Here is a 17,153-nt window from a genome sequence, read left to right on the forward strand (position 1 = left end):
CTTCCTTTCAATACAGTGGACAGCAATGGTTGCCATGCAATAAAAGCAAAATAACAGTGGTGTAAAGTAACAACTTACAATAACTCAAATTGCTGTAATTGAGTAGGTTTACTAAGGAATCATAATTTACAAAGTAGTTTTATAAATGTTATACTTTTACTTTCCCTTGAGTACATTTTTAATGCCATATCAGTACGTTTACTCCACTATTTTTCTTCAACCTGCAGTCACTACTTTTTTTTCTTGTCTATGGGGATTAGTCCTGCGATTCCAGTCCAAACAAAATATAATAATTTGCTTCTTAATAATGAACAATTTTCACGACAAGTTTGGAAAGTGTCCAAGAAGATGTCCAAAATCTTCACACGGAATCACTGTGTAGTCAAGGAAATCGTCAAATAGCCTTAAACAATAACTTAAGAACTACAGAATGTTAAGTTTTTACACACATGCACAAACTGCTTGTAAATGCATCAACCTTTCACAGTGTAAAGCCTGTTTCACACCGCAAGCGTGAGCAGAGCGCAACCAGCTCGTGTATTTTCGGCATCCATGTTAACAGATTAGAGCTTTCATACTGCACGCAGAAGCAGCATGTCAGCGTGAGCATCACTGAAGTAGCAGTGCCGCGATAGTTTCGCCCTGGGTCTATTTTTGCTGTGCAATAAATGCATCAATAATATCCACTGATTTTTATATATTCAATCAAATTAACTTAAACTATTAAAAACCGTAACAAATATTTATTCCGACCCGAACTACAAAACCAAATTGCACACTAGTTTGATTATGTATAAATATCATTATAACCATATTGTATCAATTTTATCTATAGGCCTACATCATGCAGACAATCAAAAACCAAACGACATGATATCAGAGGCGATTGTCTTCTGCACCTAATAAGACATGAATGATGCTTCTCATAGAGTGTGAGACACAAACAGTTCTTTAGGATCTGTATAATTTCTAAAATAAAGTTTTGCAGGTTAAGGAAACCGCATAGGAGGAAGTTGCCGCTGGCCTTTTGTGCAGAAAAAAAGATTATTTGTAGATAGATGGTTAACTAGATGGAATAGACAGAGATGGATTGATCTGCACAGCAGCTGCCAATGAGCTGCATGCTACAGACGCACTAGGTGTAAAAGGCAAACGCCTGTGCGCTGCTCACACTCTGCTTGCAGTGTGAAACAGGCATAATACTAACTGCTCACAACTCTTGATTACATTTAAAAGAGCTACTTTTTACTCATGCTTAGAGTATATTTACAACCGATACTTTTACTCGCACAACATTTTCGGGCAAGTAATAATACTTTTAATTGAGTATAATTTTTAGGTCTCTTTCCACCGCTGCAAAAAAGTAAATGTCTTTTTTTCCCCACTACAGGCTCTTACTTCTGAGCTTGCTAATGCTCGTGATGAGACCAAGAAGACCCAGAATGACATCATTCATGCAGAGAATGTACGAGCAGGACGTGACAAATACAAGACGCTTCGCCAGATCCGCTCCGGAAACACCAAACAGCGAATCGACGAGTTTGAGTGCATGTAATGTACCAGCGTCAGCCAGCAGGGGGAGCTACAGCCTGCTTTTTGCATCATGCCTGCAGAGGAACTACAGTACCCACAAACTACAGAACCCCTTCAACAGAAAATAAAGCCAAAAATAGAAATAATGCTGCACAATTCAAAAATCCCTTTAATTGATGAGTGTTGTTTGGGTTACTTCATTATGATAAGGGAGTTTTTTTTCTTTTGTTGGATTTGTGTTTTGATCTAGGTGTTACATTTTTTTTTAATATGGAAAACATTAACGGTTTACTGATTTAACCGAATTAAAGGGTTTTAACTTCAGTAAAACTGGGAATCCTGTAGGAATTGAAGTAAAAGAATAAAACATTCCAGTATTAAGATAGAAAGCCTATGGAGTCAATCTAGTGCCATAAATACTTGCAAATTAAAAGTTTGCAAACAAAAAATTAAGTATTGAGCAGAAACAAAAATTTAATAAATGGAAATCTGCAAATCCCCAAAAATCATGAAGCAAAAAATTATTTTTGAAAAAAAAAAATTACATAACCAAATAAAGAACTGCAAAGGGAAAATTAAGTTTTGAAAAATAAAAATGAATTTTTTCAACAAAAACGAACTGCAAAAAAAACAAACTGTGCAAAAAAAAAAAAAAAAAAAAAATTTCCAATATAAAAAAAAGTAACTAATTTTTTAATACATTTTTCGTTTCGCGATTTTTGGAGATTTTCATTAAATTTTTGTTCAATTCGTAATTTTTTGTTTACAAAACTTTCTTTCATTTTGCAATTATACATGACTTTACACTGACTCCATAAAAGCGCTCCAGAGACACGTCAGTGTGCCAAGACTGTATTTCAAAAGGGTATAGCTGAATTATGATACTTCAGTGCCGTTGTGATGGTGTAATAGCCTAGCTATTGTTTAACATTGTATCGATGTGCCTTTCTAATAAAACAATTACAGTATAGATTAACACACATGCCTAAGATCATGGTTACCTGCTCCTCTTCAACCACTCCCCATTAGAGCTGTGTGTGTGTGAATGTGTGTGAGAGAGTGAGAGATCTGTTGATAATTCCTTTAGTTATAGTTTCTCCAATCTGCAGGTTGGTGGCTGCTCCCTGTTTGTGCCTTTTCACTGAAGGAAAAAAGAAGAGAAAATATCAAACTGTATTTTTAGTGTAGTTTTAATCCTATTCTTATTTTAAGCTGTTTTTTTTTTAAGAAAAGACTATTTTGTTGTTTTTTGAGACATTTGAACATTTTTCTCAGTATTATTTTGAAGAATCCTTAAATAGAATGAGAGTTAAACAACATCATCTGGGGTTACATTTCTCCCTTTTCTTCTGAGCAGTATTTACCCAGAGTGTACACACTTTTGAATAGCCCTGCACTCGTAGGCAGTGCCTTAGTTGTTGTTTTTATGATCTATATCCATTTTATTTTTTATTCCTGTGGCAATATGCTGCAAAGAAGCAATATGACATGTTTCCAAGCTGCTTTGGAAGAATTCTTCAGTCAGATCCTGATCTTAAAATATGAAGCTTGTTTTATCACATAGAGCGTTCTTGTTAACTGGGCAGTTTCTTGTCCAAAGGCTGCAGGTGGGTTTTTTGTTAACCAATCAGAAAAGATTGCTGCTTTATTTTTCCCCCCCCATTGCAACTGTCAATAAAATAATCAAAAACATCAGTGCATTGGCTACTGTTGTTCTTGCAGCATTCTTCTGCCCCTATAGAGATGCAAATTGATTTGTGATATGTCACTAATGAGCTAAATAAGCAAACTAACACGTCCTTGCACGTAATGACTGAAACACTGGCTGTATAACACGGATCACTGCATTACTAATAATAAATCTGCCAGTACAGCGCTGTATCTAGGCTAATATTTAGAAAAGGTATAACCATATAAAGTAGACGTATTGATGATTTCACACTGTGTCCCTCCTGGTATTAATGTTTTGGTGGCTTGTTTACGAGTGCTATGCTGTGGTGGACTTAACAAATAAGCAAGGTAAGCAGCCACTTAAGATGTTTCTATGAATTATATAAACCATAATTTACTATCGTGTGTTTTACGATGCAAGTCCAAGAAATGAAATGTTAATGTAATTATTACATGCCTGTGAGTGTGTACCCACCTCCAATTATGGATCAACGGTACATGGCGGTAAAGCCTCTGCATCAGCAGCAGTTGAGTGTTTAGTTTTAAAAACAAAATAGTTTATTTTGCAGTGAATTCGTTTTAATTTCACATTGAAACAAATCATTTAAAATGTAGATATTGTGATAGGATAATGTAGAAAATAGGGGTTCTTAGAAAAAGACGGACAAAAAAAAAAAACATTTTAAAGATAATATAAAATAAACAGGGTCTAGGTCCTGTGGAATTGCTTAATACCCTCAAACCACTAGACTTGCCCCTGCTAATATGTATAAACATAGCATACACAGTTTAGCTATATACAATTTATTGGAGGTTTGCTGGGACTCAGTTAAACTCCAAATCCCAAACTGAATGAATTCTGTCATGTTATTCAGACTTCATTCATTCATTTTCTTTTTGACTTAGTCTCTTTTTTAAATCAGGAGTCGCCACAGCGGAATGAACCGCCAACTTATCTAGTATATGTTTTATGCAACGGATGCCCTCCCTGCTGCAACCCATTACTGGGAAACACCCATATACTCTCATTCCCACTAGACAATTTAGCTTACCCAGTTCACCTATAGTGTATGCCTTTGGACTGTTGGAGAAAGCAGAGCACCCAAAGGAAACCCACGCCAACATGGGGAGAACATGCAAACTTCACACAGAAATGCTTACTGACCCAGCTGAGGCTCGAACCATAGACCTTCTTGCTGTGAGGCGACAATGCTACCCACTGTGGCACAGCACCGTCTGTTATTTTGACTTATCAAAAGATATTACACATTTGCCATTACATTTTATTATTATTCAGATAACAGCAGAAACTCGTCTAAACATCCCCCCAAAGTCATGAGAAAATCATACGATTATAGTACTGTAGTAATGTTTACCCCATGACCTGTCCTGTTTATTTATTTATTTATTTATTTATTTATTTATTTATTTATTTATTTATCACAAAATCCAAATACAACAAAATGACATTCAACTTTACAAATTATGTATCAAACATGGAAGGCTCAACACAAAATAATATAAAAAAATACAAAAAGTGTAAAATACAAAAATCATCCAAACTAAAATTAAAACTAAGAGAGAAAAAAATAAACAAAAAAGAAAATTATAAAACCGATATCGGCTATAGCAAGTTATATGATACAAATAAATGAAACATTTTTAAGGCAGACTGCAGGGTGGCGCAGTGGGTAACACGTTTACCTCACAGCAAGAAGGTCGCTGGTTTGAGCCTAGTCAGTTGGCCTTTCTGTGTGGAGTTTGCATGTTCTCCCCGTGTTTGCGTGGGTTTTCTCCAGGTGCTCCGGTTTCTCACAAGTCCAAAGACGTGCTATAGGTAAATTGGGTAGGCTAAATTGTCCATAGTGTATGTGTGTGAATGAGTGTGTTCGGATGTTTCCCAGTGATGGGTTGCAGCTGGAAGGGCATCCGCTGTGTAAAACATGCTGGATAAGTTGGCGGTTTGTTTCACTGTGTCGACCCCAGATTGATAAAGAGACTAAGCCGAAAAGAAAATGAATGAATTATTTTTAAAGGTATTTTTTGTTTTTGTTTTAGCAAATATTTTTGTTTATCTGCAAATATTTGAAGTTCTTTTATAAAAACCAGTGTTTTGAAACATCTGCATTCATGAATAAAATATTCGGCTAATACAATGATAATATTTATCAAATCATGCAAAACAGAGCCATCTTTAGCAATTCCACATAGAGCATTTCGTAGTGTGAAAGTCAAACATTTAGCAACCACCTTTGTTATCAACCTTGCACTGTTGTCAAAACCAATGAGCAGAGCTGAAAGTAAAAAATATGTGTTCTGTATCTTCAGTTAAGTGTTTACAAAAATGGCATGGTGAATTTTCAAATTTACATTTTAAGTGTAAAAACTATTAGAAGAGTATATATCATTTAATATTTTAAATGGAATTTCTTTTGCCTTGGGGAGAATTGAAAATTTACGATATGTTGTTTTAAAATGCTTAACAGTATTTTTATTCAATTAATGAAATAATTTATTTCTTAATACTTGACTAGGGAAGCAAGATTGGATAATAATTTGTCTTTTTAATAACTTTTAATTAATTTTTAATTGGATAATAATTTGTTTATTAGTGCAAAGTTTATTATCTATTTCAAACTCACCAGTATATAATAAGGGAAGGATTGGAGTAATTTTCGAATAATATAAGAAACTTTTCATTAACATTTTATACCTGAAGGTATTGCATTAGTAAAAGTGGAAAAACTGCTTTGGATGACAAGCAAATCTGTGTCTTGAAGTGAAAGTATTATAATATTGCCCCTGCCATCCATGATATCTATTACTGACCAAATATTTTTATTTAACTCTAAAAAATTGGATTTGTTCCCATGTAGAATAAACTTGTCCCATGATCTGTCCTATTTCAAAAACTCCGCCTTGGCAACACGTCAAACTCAGGCGCCAAATTGGACCGTAGCTCCAGTCTCTTGGATGCGCATGCGGTTACTTAAAGATCAGAAGTAAAGGCACTTGTACAAGAATATTCAGTGAACAGGAACGTTTTATGCCCGGCATTACAAAAATAACCTAACATTAGCGTACTCACTGGCATAACTAAGCATATGCCTCACACAGACACTCAGCAAATTCGTCTTCACCAAACAGCAGAGGGCGATAGTTTAATGTAAGTGGATACTATTTAAGTTATTAAAATAAACCTCTGGATGTGTTCATGAAACCAAAACAGCAGGCCGGTTTTCCCGATTTGCTTGAACAATAATTTAAGGTAGGTGAATGTTTAAACATGCAAAACACGAAAATGAATATGTATGAGCTCAAGTAAACATGACATGTACGTGACTCTAAAGACAGCCTTGGAGACCTGCCGCCTAAAACATTAACTCTGATCTCGAATGTTACTGTCATTAAATACTAAGAGTTAACCAAATAAAATGTGACATTACAGTATAATGGAGCTGAATTGCAACGAAGCACTTTGTGGCTGCATGAGTATTTCTCATTTTACACGTCATTATTATATAGTATAATAACGTTAGTGAAAGAAACTTTCTGGTTGGCACGTGTGAAAAATGGAGTATCCGATGGCCTCAGAGTCTGTCACTTGTCAGACTTTTTTATGTGACGTGATTGAAAAATAACCATTAATGCTTTTTTATATGGTTAGTTTAAAATGGCTTAGTAAATTATTTAGAAAAGTATTAAAAAAAAAGTGAAACACCAGCTGCACATTATTCACTCTTCATTTTCTATAAACAGAGGTAACAAGCCATGAGGAGTTTACTTGTAATTTAACAAAAGCAGGTAGCATGAGAGCTTAATGAGAGCTGACTTAAATCCAACTGATGTCAAAATTAAAGGTCCCATCAAGTGCATTTTGATTTTAAATTTGACATATCAACTTAAACATGTTAACAGGACAGGGTGTATAGTATAGTAGCATCCCCCATTTAAAAACAGCCAATATCAGTTTGTTTTATCACAGATCTGCATGTGAAAGCTGTTGAGATCCACCCTATCAAATTGAAACCAAATGAGAAGCATCTTAAAGGGGCATGACTTGTCAGATACTATCCGCTTGAAGGTGGTGATGTAGGTAATACTGTTTCCGGGTCCAAGCCGCCATTCATTTGAGTGAAGAAATCATTCGTTTATGATCAGGTTTTATTCCTATCACACATTAAAGTTAATTTTATATAAAGTCATAGTGTACACAACAATCTCTGGGTTTGCTGCATAACAAATACCAAAATTTCACAATTTATAATAAAATGAATCACTTTCTGGCCATCGGATATTAGGCATGGACGTATATATTGCGATCGTGATTTTCGAAAGTATTTATTCTCTTTGTAAACGTTTATTATTACCATTTCATGAGTCTCCCCATTCAGTTGAATAGAGCGCTTGAACCCGGAAGCCGCTTCGCGTGACGTCACACTTAACAAGCGGATAGAGCAGGGGTGCTCAACCCTGTTCCTGGAGATCTACCTCCCTGCATAGTTCAGCTCCTACCCTGACCAAACACACCTGAACCAATCAACTAGGACCTAAACAGCACTTAATCATTACAGGCAGGTGTGTTTGATGTGGGTTGCAACTGAAATCAGCAGGAAGGTAGATCTCCAGGAACAGGGTTGGCCACCCCTGCTATAGAGCATTTGATTGGTCAGAAGATTTGATGAGAAACTGATGTATGAGGTGATGTCAAAAAAATCAATAATTCAATTAGGTGAAAGTGATAAACTGTCACTTTAGTTGATGAGCTGATTTGCCACTGTTTTGGAGTATTGTAGATTATTGATATCTTTAAAGGGCCATGACACCCCCCACTTTCGGTTAAAGTCTACTTCAGAATTTTTTCAAAAGATGCATGATTAATGGGCGTGGAGCTCTGCGAGCATCGGGCAGGAGTGGGCGTGGCTAGCAGGGGAGAAGGGGAGCGAATAACTGTTGTTGACAGTTGGCTCACAAACTGAGACACAAACCGTGAGGAGACGCATGAGTTTATAGTTCACAAAGTAAAAATGCAAAGAAATAAACAGTAATTTAATGCCCTGCTACATTTGTTATTCGTAATTTCATATACACATAACCACAATTTATATCATTATAAAGATAAGTGTGTTCATGTAAACACTATAAATGAGGATTCTTCCTCGATCCCCGGATCTAAATTATAGATCTTGAATGCAGACTCAGTGCAGCAGGTCTCCTGACCTGTCTATTTTAACCATTAGCCCTGGAGGATTTAGGCAAACACAGCAGCACAGCGATGTGTCTGAATGTGAACGAATTCCTGATAAAAGTCAACATCCGCCATTCTTCAATTCTCGTGCTGCTCTCCCGACAAAAAAGCTTGCAGCACACACACAGCTTTGCTGTATGATCGGCCCTGACAGGATCGCGGAGAAAAAACATGCAACAAACCCCGTGGATCATGGAAACAAACACATACGAGGCTTCATGAATGGCTACTGCGTGCCGTTGGTCTGTGTCTCACTCACAGCTTACTTGAAACTGGCAGGTCTGCCTTCGGAAAGCACGTGCTCTTGTGAATAATTAAGCAGCCGGCTCTTCTTATAGGGAGAAACTGACGCGTCATCATTGCACTTGCGGTACTGCGCTACGTCTCCGATTTTGATCCCGCCCCAAAAATCATTTTAAACCCGGAAGCTGAAATTAGCTGACAAAAGCTCAAAATTATCCAGTTATCCAGGTGCTAACATTGTCTTAACTGATGCTCAACACACGCAAATCTGTTAATATAAAAAAAAAGTTCTCCAGGGTGTCCTGAACCTTTAAAACTAACATAGTAATGTCTATTGTTGATACTGTAATTTCTAATGTCGATATGATACCAAGAAGAAAACCAATATATACTATTTTCAATACTAGTAAGATCCCTACTCCAATCCCCCAAAGTTTAATACTTTCATTATTGTGCTCTGAATGTTTTTGTCCATTGTTTTAACCCTGAAGCCCTGCTCTCTTGCAAAACTGAAAGTGATGCCATCTGTCAGGCAATATTTCGGCTTTCAACCAAATGAAAAGTCCATTCCGATGGGCCAATATTCAAAATTTGGATATTTTGAAAGGCTTCTGCTGTGACACGCGGTCATACATCAAATGAGATCTCACCTCATCTCGCTCTCGCTGTCATCCAGTCATTGAAGTGCAGACGCCACACAAAGTGTCAAGTGGTCAAACTGAGCTTGAACAGCCGACAGGTAGAATAGCTGAAGCCTTTGTGAAATCTGTCAAAATACAGCACTCAACTTAACAGTATGTCTTTTAGCCAATAATACTAAGTTAAGGAGATCTAGAAAAAAAATAAAAGCAGAGCCAATGTTATGTACAAGTTGTAGTTTAATAGGCTATTCAATTTCGAATAAATCTAAAGCCTAAAATCAAAATACAATTGATTGCCTTTTTAGTTTAAGAAAAAAAGTATACCATAAGGAAAAAAAACTCCAAAAGGTAGCTAGTTCATATTTATTTATTTATTTATTTATTTATTTATTTATTTATTTATTCATTATATAAAAAACATGCTTAGCCTATTTCAGCTTTACTCGCAGCATAATAGTTTAGCCATTTAATCAATATAATTTTGTTGTGCTGCGTTATATTTTCATTTATTTATTTTCTTTTCGGCTTAGTCCCTTTATGAATCTGGGGTCACCACAGACTTATCCAGCACATGTTTTACACAGCGGATTCCCTTCCAGCAGCAACCCATTACTGGTAAACACCCATACACACTCGTTCACACACATACACTACAGACAATTTAGTTTATTCAATTCACCTATAGCGCGTGTCTTTGGACTGTTGGAGAAACCAGAGCACCCGGTGGAAACCCAAGTGAACACGTTGAGAACATTCAAACTCCACACAGAAATGCCAACTTACACAGCGGGGACTTGAATCAGTGACTTTCTTGCTGTGAGGTGAAAGTGCTACCCATTGAGCCAATGTGCTACCTGTGTTATATATATATCTTACATAAAAAAATAAATAAATGCAGCGTGTCTCACTGTCATTTCAAATATGCAACCCACAACAGACTACAGCTGTAGGCCTATTTGTATACTTTATATACGGGGGTGTTTGTCAGTAGTAGTGTACTGCACGCTGTGCTACTGAACTCCAATAACACTGAGGGAGATTATGTTAGTGTACCTATATCAACTTGAATGAGTTTAAAAATAACAGGTTCTAAAAAAGGGTTAACATGCATATTGGCAGCACTTATTTAATGCATTGTTGACATTAAAAAGGAAGCAGTTATCAACCTCTGGAACCTGTTTATACAACTCTGCATGTTGGTCATTTAAGTGTTTTGCTAAATTGCTTGTAATAGTGCATTTACTTGGCACTGCTCTATAGCAATGCTTGCATATTGGACTGTTTGTGTTGTGTCCTTGTTTATTTGTTAGTTTATTCACAAACTGAAAACCTGAATCAAAGCTTGTCGGGGGGTTTAGCTCTTGCCACTGGGTACTGAGGGGGCTGTGTAGTGTAGTGTAGTGCGCTAGTGCTCGCTCGTGCAGTGCATGTCAACTGCTGCTGCTTTAGAAGAGAGAGCAAAGCCGGTATTAGTTCTAACCAAAAGCAATATTGTATCGTTTAAATTATTCCAGTTTCAATAATTATCTAAATATGGACATTTTTACAATATTAGTAACATCTATAAAACAAACAGTACCTTTAAGACTTGTCATCTCAGAAGTGTGAATTTCCCTGGAGGACATAAGCATGTACCTGCAACATATTAAGCAGGTATTTTTTCTAAATAATGAAAGCCCAATAATTATTTAACACAACATTAAAAAGTAACATCTCTAAAAACCTGTATTATTTCAAAGCAATTCTTGTTAGGGCAGGGGGTCCGTGTACATTTTGTTCATTTGTTTTCCATTTTCAAACGGAATAAAGGAAATGGAGAAAACGGCCGTTTTCCCGTTTTTCTTTTGCTCACGAGAAAACGAAAAAACGAGATTTTGGCTGGATTTTCGTTTTTTGGTTTAGGGTAGGAAAACGGATAAACGACTTTAAAATTCATTTTACACATGTAGGCGGTGCTGAAACGCCCACTTTCCTCTAATTGGTCAACCAAATCTGCGCTCGTGACGTCACCCTCAAAATAAAAGCCTTACACGCAGGCTTTTAATTATTATTATTTAATTATATATATAAACAAAGTTTACATATTCTATCATTTGAACCACACACAGTTAGCAGGCTTACATTCATTGCGTATGTATAAATTAAATAAAAACGTAAATCAGCAGTATTCTTAGACATTTGTCATTAAAATAAGGTCATAGTTCACTGCCAAGCTTCTTGCTGCTGTGCACCTGATGCAGAGCAAAGAAAGCCATTTCTGAGCAGCACCTGGTTTACATGATTGTTTCAGAGCTATTGTAGGCCTAAATAATAGCCTACTCTGTATAAAATAATAATTTATTATTATTATTATTATTATTATTATTATTATTATTAGGCCTATTATTATTAGTATTGTTATTATTATTATTTACTTAGTTATTTAATGGTTGTAAGAACACAATGGACCCTGCATGGGGCTATAATAAATGGTACCATTTGTTTCTATTGGATTTTCTCCTATTTTAATTTAATATATGCCTTTAGCCTATTGTAAATATTTATTTGATAATTAATACTTTTTTATTGCAACGTCAAAGTAGGCCTGTCTTATTATTATTATTTTTTGTTATTATTTTGTCGTTGTTGTTATTATTATTGTAGCAGGAACATAGCCACAGGTGTGGCAGAGTGTGCTGGTGCCACCCAAAGTGGCATCTTGCACCTGAAAATAGATGCCTTCGCGCTCAAGCGCGCGCAAAAAAACTTGCACAGGCAAAAGTAATGATGAATGTGTTGAAGGAAAAAAAAACATTCTAATTATTTGTTAATTAAATAGTGCAACATTATTCTCAGTCAGTGTAGGCTGAAAAAATTAAGATCGCCAGCATTTCAAGGGTGGTTTTATTTTTAGTTCATTGCTGTGACGCGCTATATTTCACTAAGGCTGCATGAGACTGCGCATCTTGCTTATTTTCTCTATTTTACATACAGAACATATCATACAGTCCAGGTTCTACCGTTCTTATGAGTGTGGGGCATTGCTTTACGGTGGTAAAGTGGATTATTTCTTGGCAAATTCATAATGATTCACTTTGTTTAGTAATAAATTTCATAGTTATAAAATAACTACATTTCAAGAATATGTTTACACTTTCAACTATTTAGGATTATTTATTGCATCAAAAGTAATTTCAAAGTAACATTAAATGTACGTATAAACTGCTTAATTTGTGTGTGTAAACACCTAAGATGCAAAAAGCTTATTTAGACCAGAATAGGCCTACTAAATGCAACGGTCAATGTATGTAAACTTATGACCTAAAATGTCTTAAATGAATAAATTTAAGTCTTTTTAAGTTTTTAAATAATTTAAGTTTAACATAAATGATTTAAACTTTAAACTTCAAATTAACAGAGTATGGCAAATAAATTGTTTATTAAATGGAGGTCAGGTGTCTATCTTAATTATAATTATTAAATATTATGACACTACAGTGGTGTATTGGAGAGTACGCACCTTTTAATTAATTAATTTTAAATAAGTGGTTTATCCTAAATAAAATGCAATGGGATCGGTGTGCAATGAATAGTTTGAAAACCCCTGGTTCAGACTAGACGAGCTAGCTGTCTGTGCGCTGCGCTAATAACTTGGCATTTGCTCTTTTCGGTGCTGCCAGATGCATTTATAGTGCATAAAAAATAAAAAAGGTAATTCGGTAAAGGGCGCGATGCGCGCAGAAATAAGCGCACTATATGCATATGTCGAATTAAGTTCTCTTTTTCTTTAATCAAGACTTTTCCATTCGAGGAATTACAGTTATTAATAGCTTAGTCCTTATAAACGATCAGTTTATAAAATACACAATTTACGGATCAAGCCTAGAATGAAGAATAAGAAGAATATGCAACGCATTATGATCCTTGAATGATCAGAGCGCATTTATATAAACTATATATTTTATATAATCCATAAATATTAAAAAACATTATACATTTAAAGTAATGGAACATTATATGTTATAAAATCTAAACTATTATTTAGGCTACAGGCTAAATAGAGGCGCCTTTTCGGGGCTGTTCAGCGCGTGCGTCAAAGAAAAGACATGACACAATCTCTATAAAAACTAGTTGTTTATTTACAATATCTAAAGGGATATAAAACATCTAACATGCATCTCCATTCTCAACGAGTTTCTGTGTTCTGCATTCTTCACAGACCGAGGTCTCATTCCGAGGTAATCTGTAAATATTCTCATTTGGTTCTGGCACATTCTTGATTAAAGGTGAAACTGACCGGCGCAACGGATGATTTGTCATGTAGGGTGACTACAGTTATAATACACGTTATGGAACTATTTCACTTTAATTTCATATTATTATTTTATTAAACAAACAAACCAGTTTTTGTTTTGGCTCTGCATGCAGCGTATTGGATCTTTGAAGCATTGCACTTCAAATGTTATTCCTTTTTTTTATTATTGTATTTTTAATATTTTTAATTATACAACACAAAATTGGTTCTATACATTTTCCTATAGGCTATGATGAAGTGTATATTTTTGATCACACAGGTCCTATACAAAACTGTGTGGATGGATGATTTGTTTCTCCGTGAAAATCACTCATTTAATAAGCAAAACAGGCCAAAATGTTGTTTAGCTTGCGTCAAACTGGATGGACAATTTACAAACATATTGAATACAAAGGCTGGTTATTTTATGCAATGAGGGACCTATTACAAATTAAAGAAAATTATTTGCATATTAAAACGAAAATATATAATACAACAACAGATCCTACCTCCTAAGAAATGACTTTAGATAATGTAAATAAGCATCAAGTTTTTTTTTTGAGATTGTGTGTCTAATTCAGTAGTGTGGTGCGTTAGCGTGGGTTTCCTCCGGGTGCTCCGGTTTTCCCCACAGTAAAAAGACATGCGGTACAGGTGAATTGGGTAGGCTAAATTGTCCGTACTGTATAAGTGTGTGTGTATGTGTGGATGTTTCCCAGAGATGGGTTGTGGCTGGAAGGGCATCCGCTGCATAAAAACTTGCTAAATAAGTTGGCGGTTCATTCCGCTGTGGCGACCCCGGATTAATAAAGGGACTAAGCCGACAAGAAAATGAATGAATAATGTGCAATACTAATTTAAAATACGTATCACTAACCTTATATGTGAAATAGCAGGGCCCGCTGTAGCACTTTCTCAAGAAGAGCAAATGTCAAATTATTAGCGCAACGCACATGTAGCGAGCTCATCTGTTTGTCGGAACTAGACACAATTTTTTTTATCAACTATAATGTGTTTAATTAGTTAATTTGAAATTTATGTCATTATTCCAGCAATAATTGTTGAGTGAAAGAATGCGCTAGAAATATGCATTGCGGCTCCCTTTATTGTACAGGCTTATTGCACGTAAACTTTTTTAGGTTCGGCTCTCGAATTAGTAAGGTTATGAGTAAATGTTATTTAAAATATTTAAAGCCTGCCATCTAGCCTACAATAACAGCAAATTTAATAAAAAAAATAATAAGACAGGCCTACTTTGGCGTGGCAATAAAATAGTATTAATTATCAAATAAATAATTACAATATATAATTAAAATAGGAAGAAATAAATGAAAACAAATGGTACCCTTTGTTTTTATAGCAGGGCCCAAAGTGTTCTTATTCTGGTTCTGGTAACAACTATTAAAAAGAAAAAAAAAACACACCAAACAATAAAAACACTAGTAACTGATAATAATAATAATAATAATAATAATAATAATAATAATAATAATAATAATAATTATTATTATTATTATTATTATAAAGCCCTTGCTCTGAAACAATCATGCAAACCAGGTGCTGCTCGGAAATGGCTATCTTTGCTCTGCATCAGGTGCACAGCAGCAAGAAGCTTGGCAGTGAACTATGACCTTATTTTAATGACAAATGTCTAAGAATACTGCTTTACGTTTTTATTTAATTTATACATACGCAATGAATGTAAGCCTGCTAAATGTGTGTGGTTCAAATGATAGAATATGTAAACTTAGTTAATATATATAATTAAATAATAATAATTAAAAGCCTGCGTGTAAGGCTTTTATTTTGAGGGTGACGTCACGAGCGCAGATTTGGTTGACCAATTAGAGGAAAGTGGGCGTTTCAGCACCGCCTACATGTGCAAAATGAATTTTAAAGTCGTTTATCCGTTTTCCTACCCTAAACCAAAAAACGAAAATCCAGCCAAAATCTCGCTTTTTCGTTTTCTCGTGAGCAAAAGAAAAACGGAAAAACGGCCGTTTTCTCCATTTCCTTTATTCCGTTTGAAAATGGAAAACAAATGAACAAAATGTACACGGACCGCAGGGCTACACCAAGCTGATGGTTGACCATTGGTCTTTGTTAGGCCGTCGGTCAGCATCAGTCTGGCTAGTTGGTTTGGTGTGTTCCACTTGTCGCTTCTTGTCTGGTAATGTCACTTGAAGTTGGTCTGATTCAGAGTGTAGTGTTGGCTGAAAAGAGTGCTCTGATTGGTTTTTCAGCAACAAATCAGTGTGAGAAACAAAAACAATTAAAATAGAAAAGGAACATAAAGAGGCTGGCTGTGGCTACATTTCTCAAATATTAGCAAATAATATGGATTATTAGATTATCAGACATATTTGCATGAGCGAATCTCTCTGTGGTGAGTGACGATTACTGTGGCCCCGTTTACACTAGTGCGTTTTAGTTTTAAAACGGCGTTTTAGAATGAAAACGATCCGCGTCCACACTCGCGTTTTACCCAGCGTTTCTGAACTGCTCTCCGTCCACACCAAAACGCTGAAAACGCACATCACGTGACCACACACACACTCTCAGGCAAGCGCTGTAGCCAATCTACCCAGATGAGAGCTGTGCTAGTCGGACTTCTCATCAAGCATCTCCCGCTGGATCTAACCTCACTATATTTATTAAACGGAATATTTCTTTCATCTTGTTGTCTTTATTTAACGACATATTCATTGGACATTGGAATCTATTACTTGTTCTCAGGTAACGTGTTTTGGCTAAGCGCAAAGATAAGTTAATGATTAATGTAAGCACGTATATTGACTGATCGCTTGCCTTTATTTCCTATAATGTATAAACTTATTGTATGTTATACTTTTATAATATTATCGATTAAAACTGATATTCAGCAAAGAGAGGGTGTGTTTCGTATTTTCACTGAAATTGAAAGGAGGCAGTTGTTGTAGGCTCCGTTTTGTTATAAATATGCACACAGTGAAGACGCTCATATTTGCAGCACGGCGCCTCAACATTTTTGCTGTCTGTTTAGTTGTTAATATTAAAATGAAAATAGGCAGTTCCTTATATCATGTTTACATTTTATTGTTGAGAAAGTAAAACAACGTAGCCAGTGTGATGTGAATGAAGTTATAAAGTACACTGTTCCCTTTGAAGATTTACCCCCTTTTGTCCTCGGTATAGTCTGTTTTCCATATCAAACTGAGAAGAAGAGACTGCAGCCATGATCAAACTTGCGAAGTTTTAACCTACACGGAGAAGATGCAGGACTGAACTGTGCGTGTTAGGCTACTTAATATTCAGGAAAAGCCCCAATCAGAGAGGCGAATGTCTGCAGCCCCGCCTCCGTTTTCAAATGTCTCCGTTTTCCATCATCCACACTTCAGAATGAAAACGGCTTCTCCAGCGTTTTCGAAACGCTCCGTTTTCGGCGCTCGAGAACTCCGGCGTAGTGTGGACGGATGGCGTAACCGTAGCAAAACTTATGCGTTTTCAAACTAAAACGCATTAGTGTAAACGGGGCCTGTGATAATGGTACTAAACAATGCTTTGT

At 35.7% G+C, this 17,153-nt stretch overlaps 2 protein-coding genes and 1 long non-coding RNA gene across 5 annotated transcripts in view; all 3 read left to right on the plus strand.

The window, feature by feature from the left end:
• The window catches only part of msna (moesin a), a 40,841-nt gene extending 37,616 nt beyond the window's left edge, over positions 1-3,225 (plus strand). Inside the window, 1 exon segment of the mRNA NM_001004296.1 lies at positions 1,391-3,225. Coding sequence (NP_001004296.1) covers positions 1,391-1,555 — 165 coding nt within the window. The 3' untranslated portion in view covers positions 1,556-3,225.
• LOC147843941 (uncharacterized) overlaps positions 1-17,153 on the plus strand; it is a 560,137-nt gene that overhangs the window by 115,711 nt on the left and 427,273 nt on the right. The gene's annotated exons all lie outside the window — the stretch shown is intronic.
• The window catches only part of fdx1b (ferredoxin 1b), a 49,874-nt gene continuing 38,941 nt past the window's right edge, over positions 6,221-17,153 (plus strand). For 2 of the 3 annotated variants that reach the window (NM_001100949.2, XM_087252328.1), the window contains 1 exon segment: positions 6,221-6,370. Coding sequence is in view for 1 of the 3 variants with exons in the window: in XM_087252328.1 (XP_087108454.1) it covers positions 6,309-6,370 (62 nt within the window). In the remaining 2 variants the exon portion in view is untranslated. 3 annotated transcript variants of the gene reach the window in all.

The sequence above is a fragment of the Danio rerio genome, chromosome 5, assembly GCF_052040795.2.
Source record: "Danio rerio strain M-AB ecotype USA chromosome 5, GRCz13ab, whole genome shotgun sequence".
NCBI lineage: Eukaryota > Metazoa > Chordata > Actinopteri > Cypriniformes > Danionidae > Danio > Danio rerio.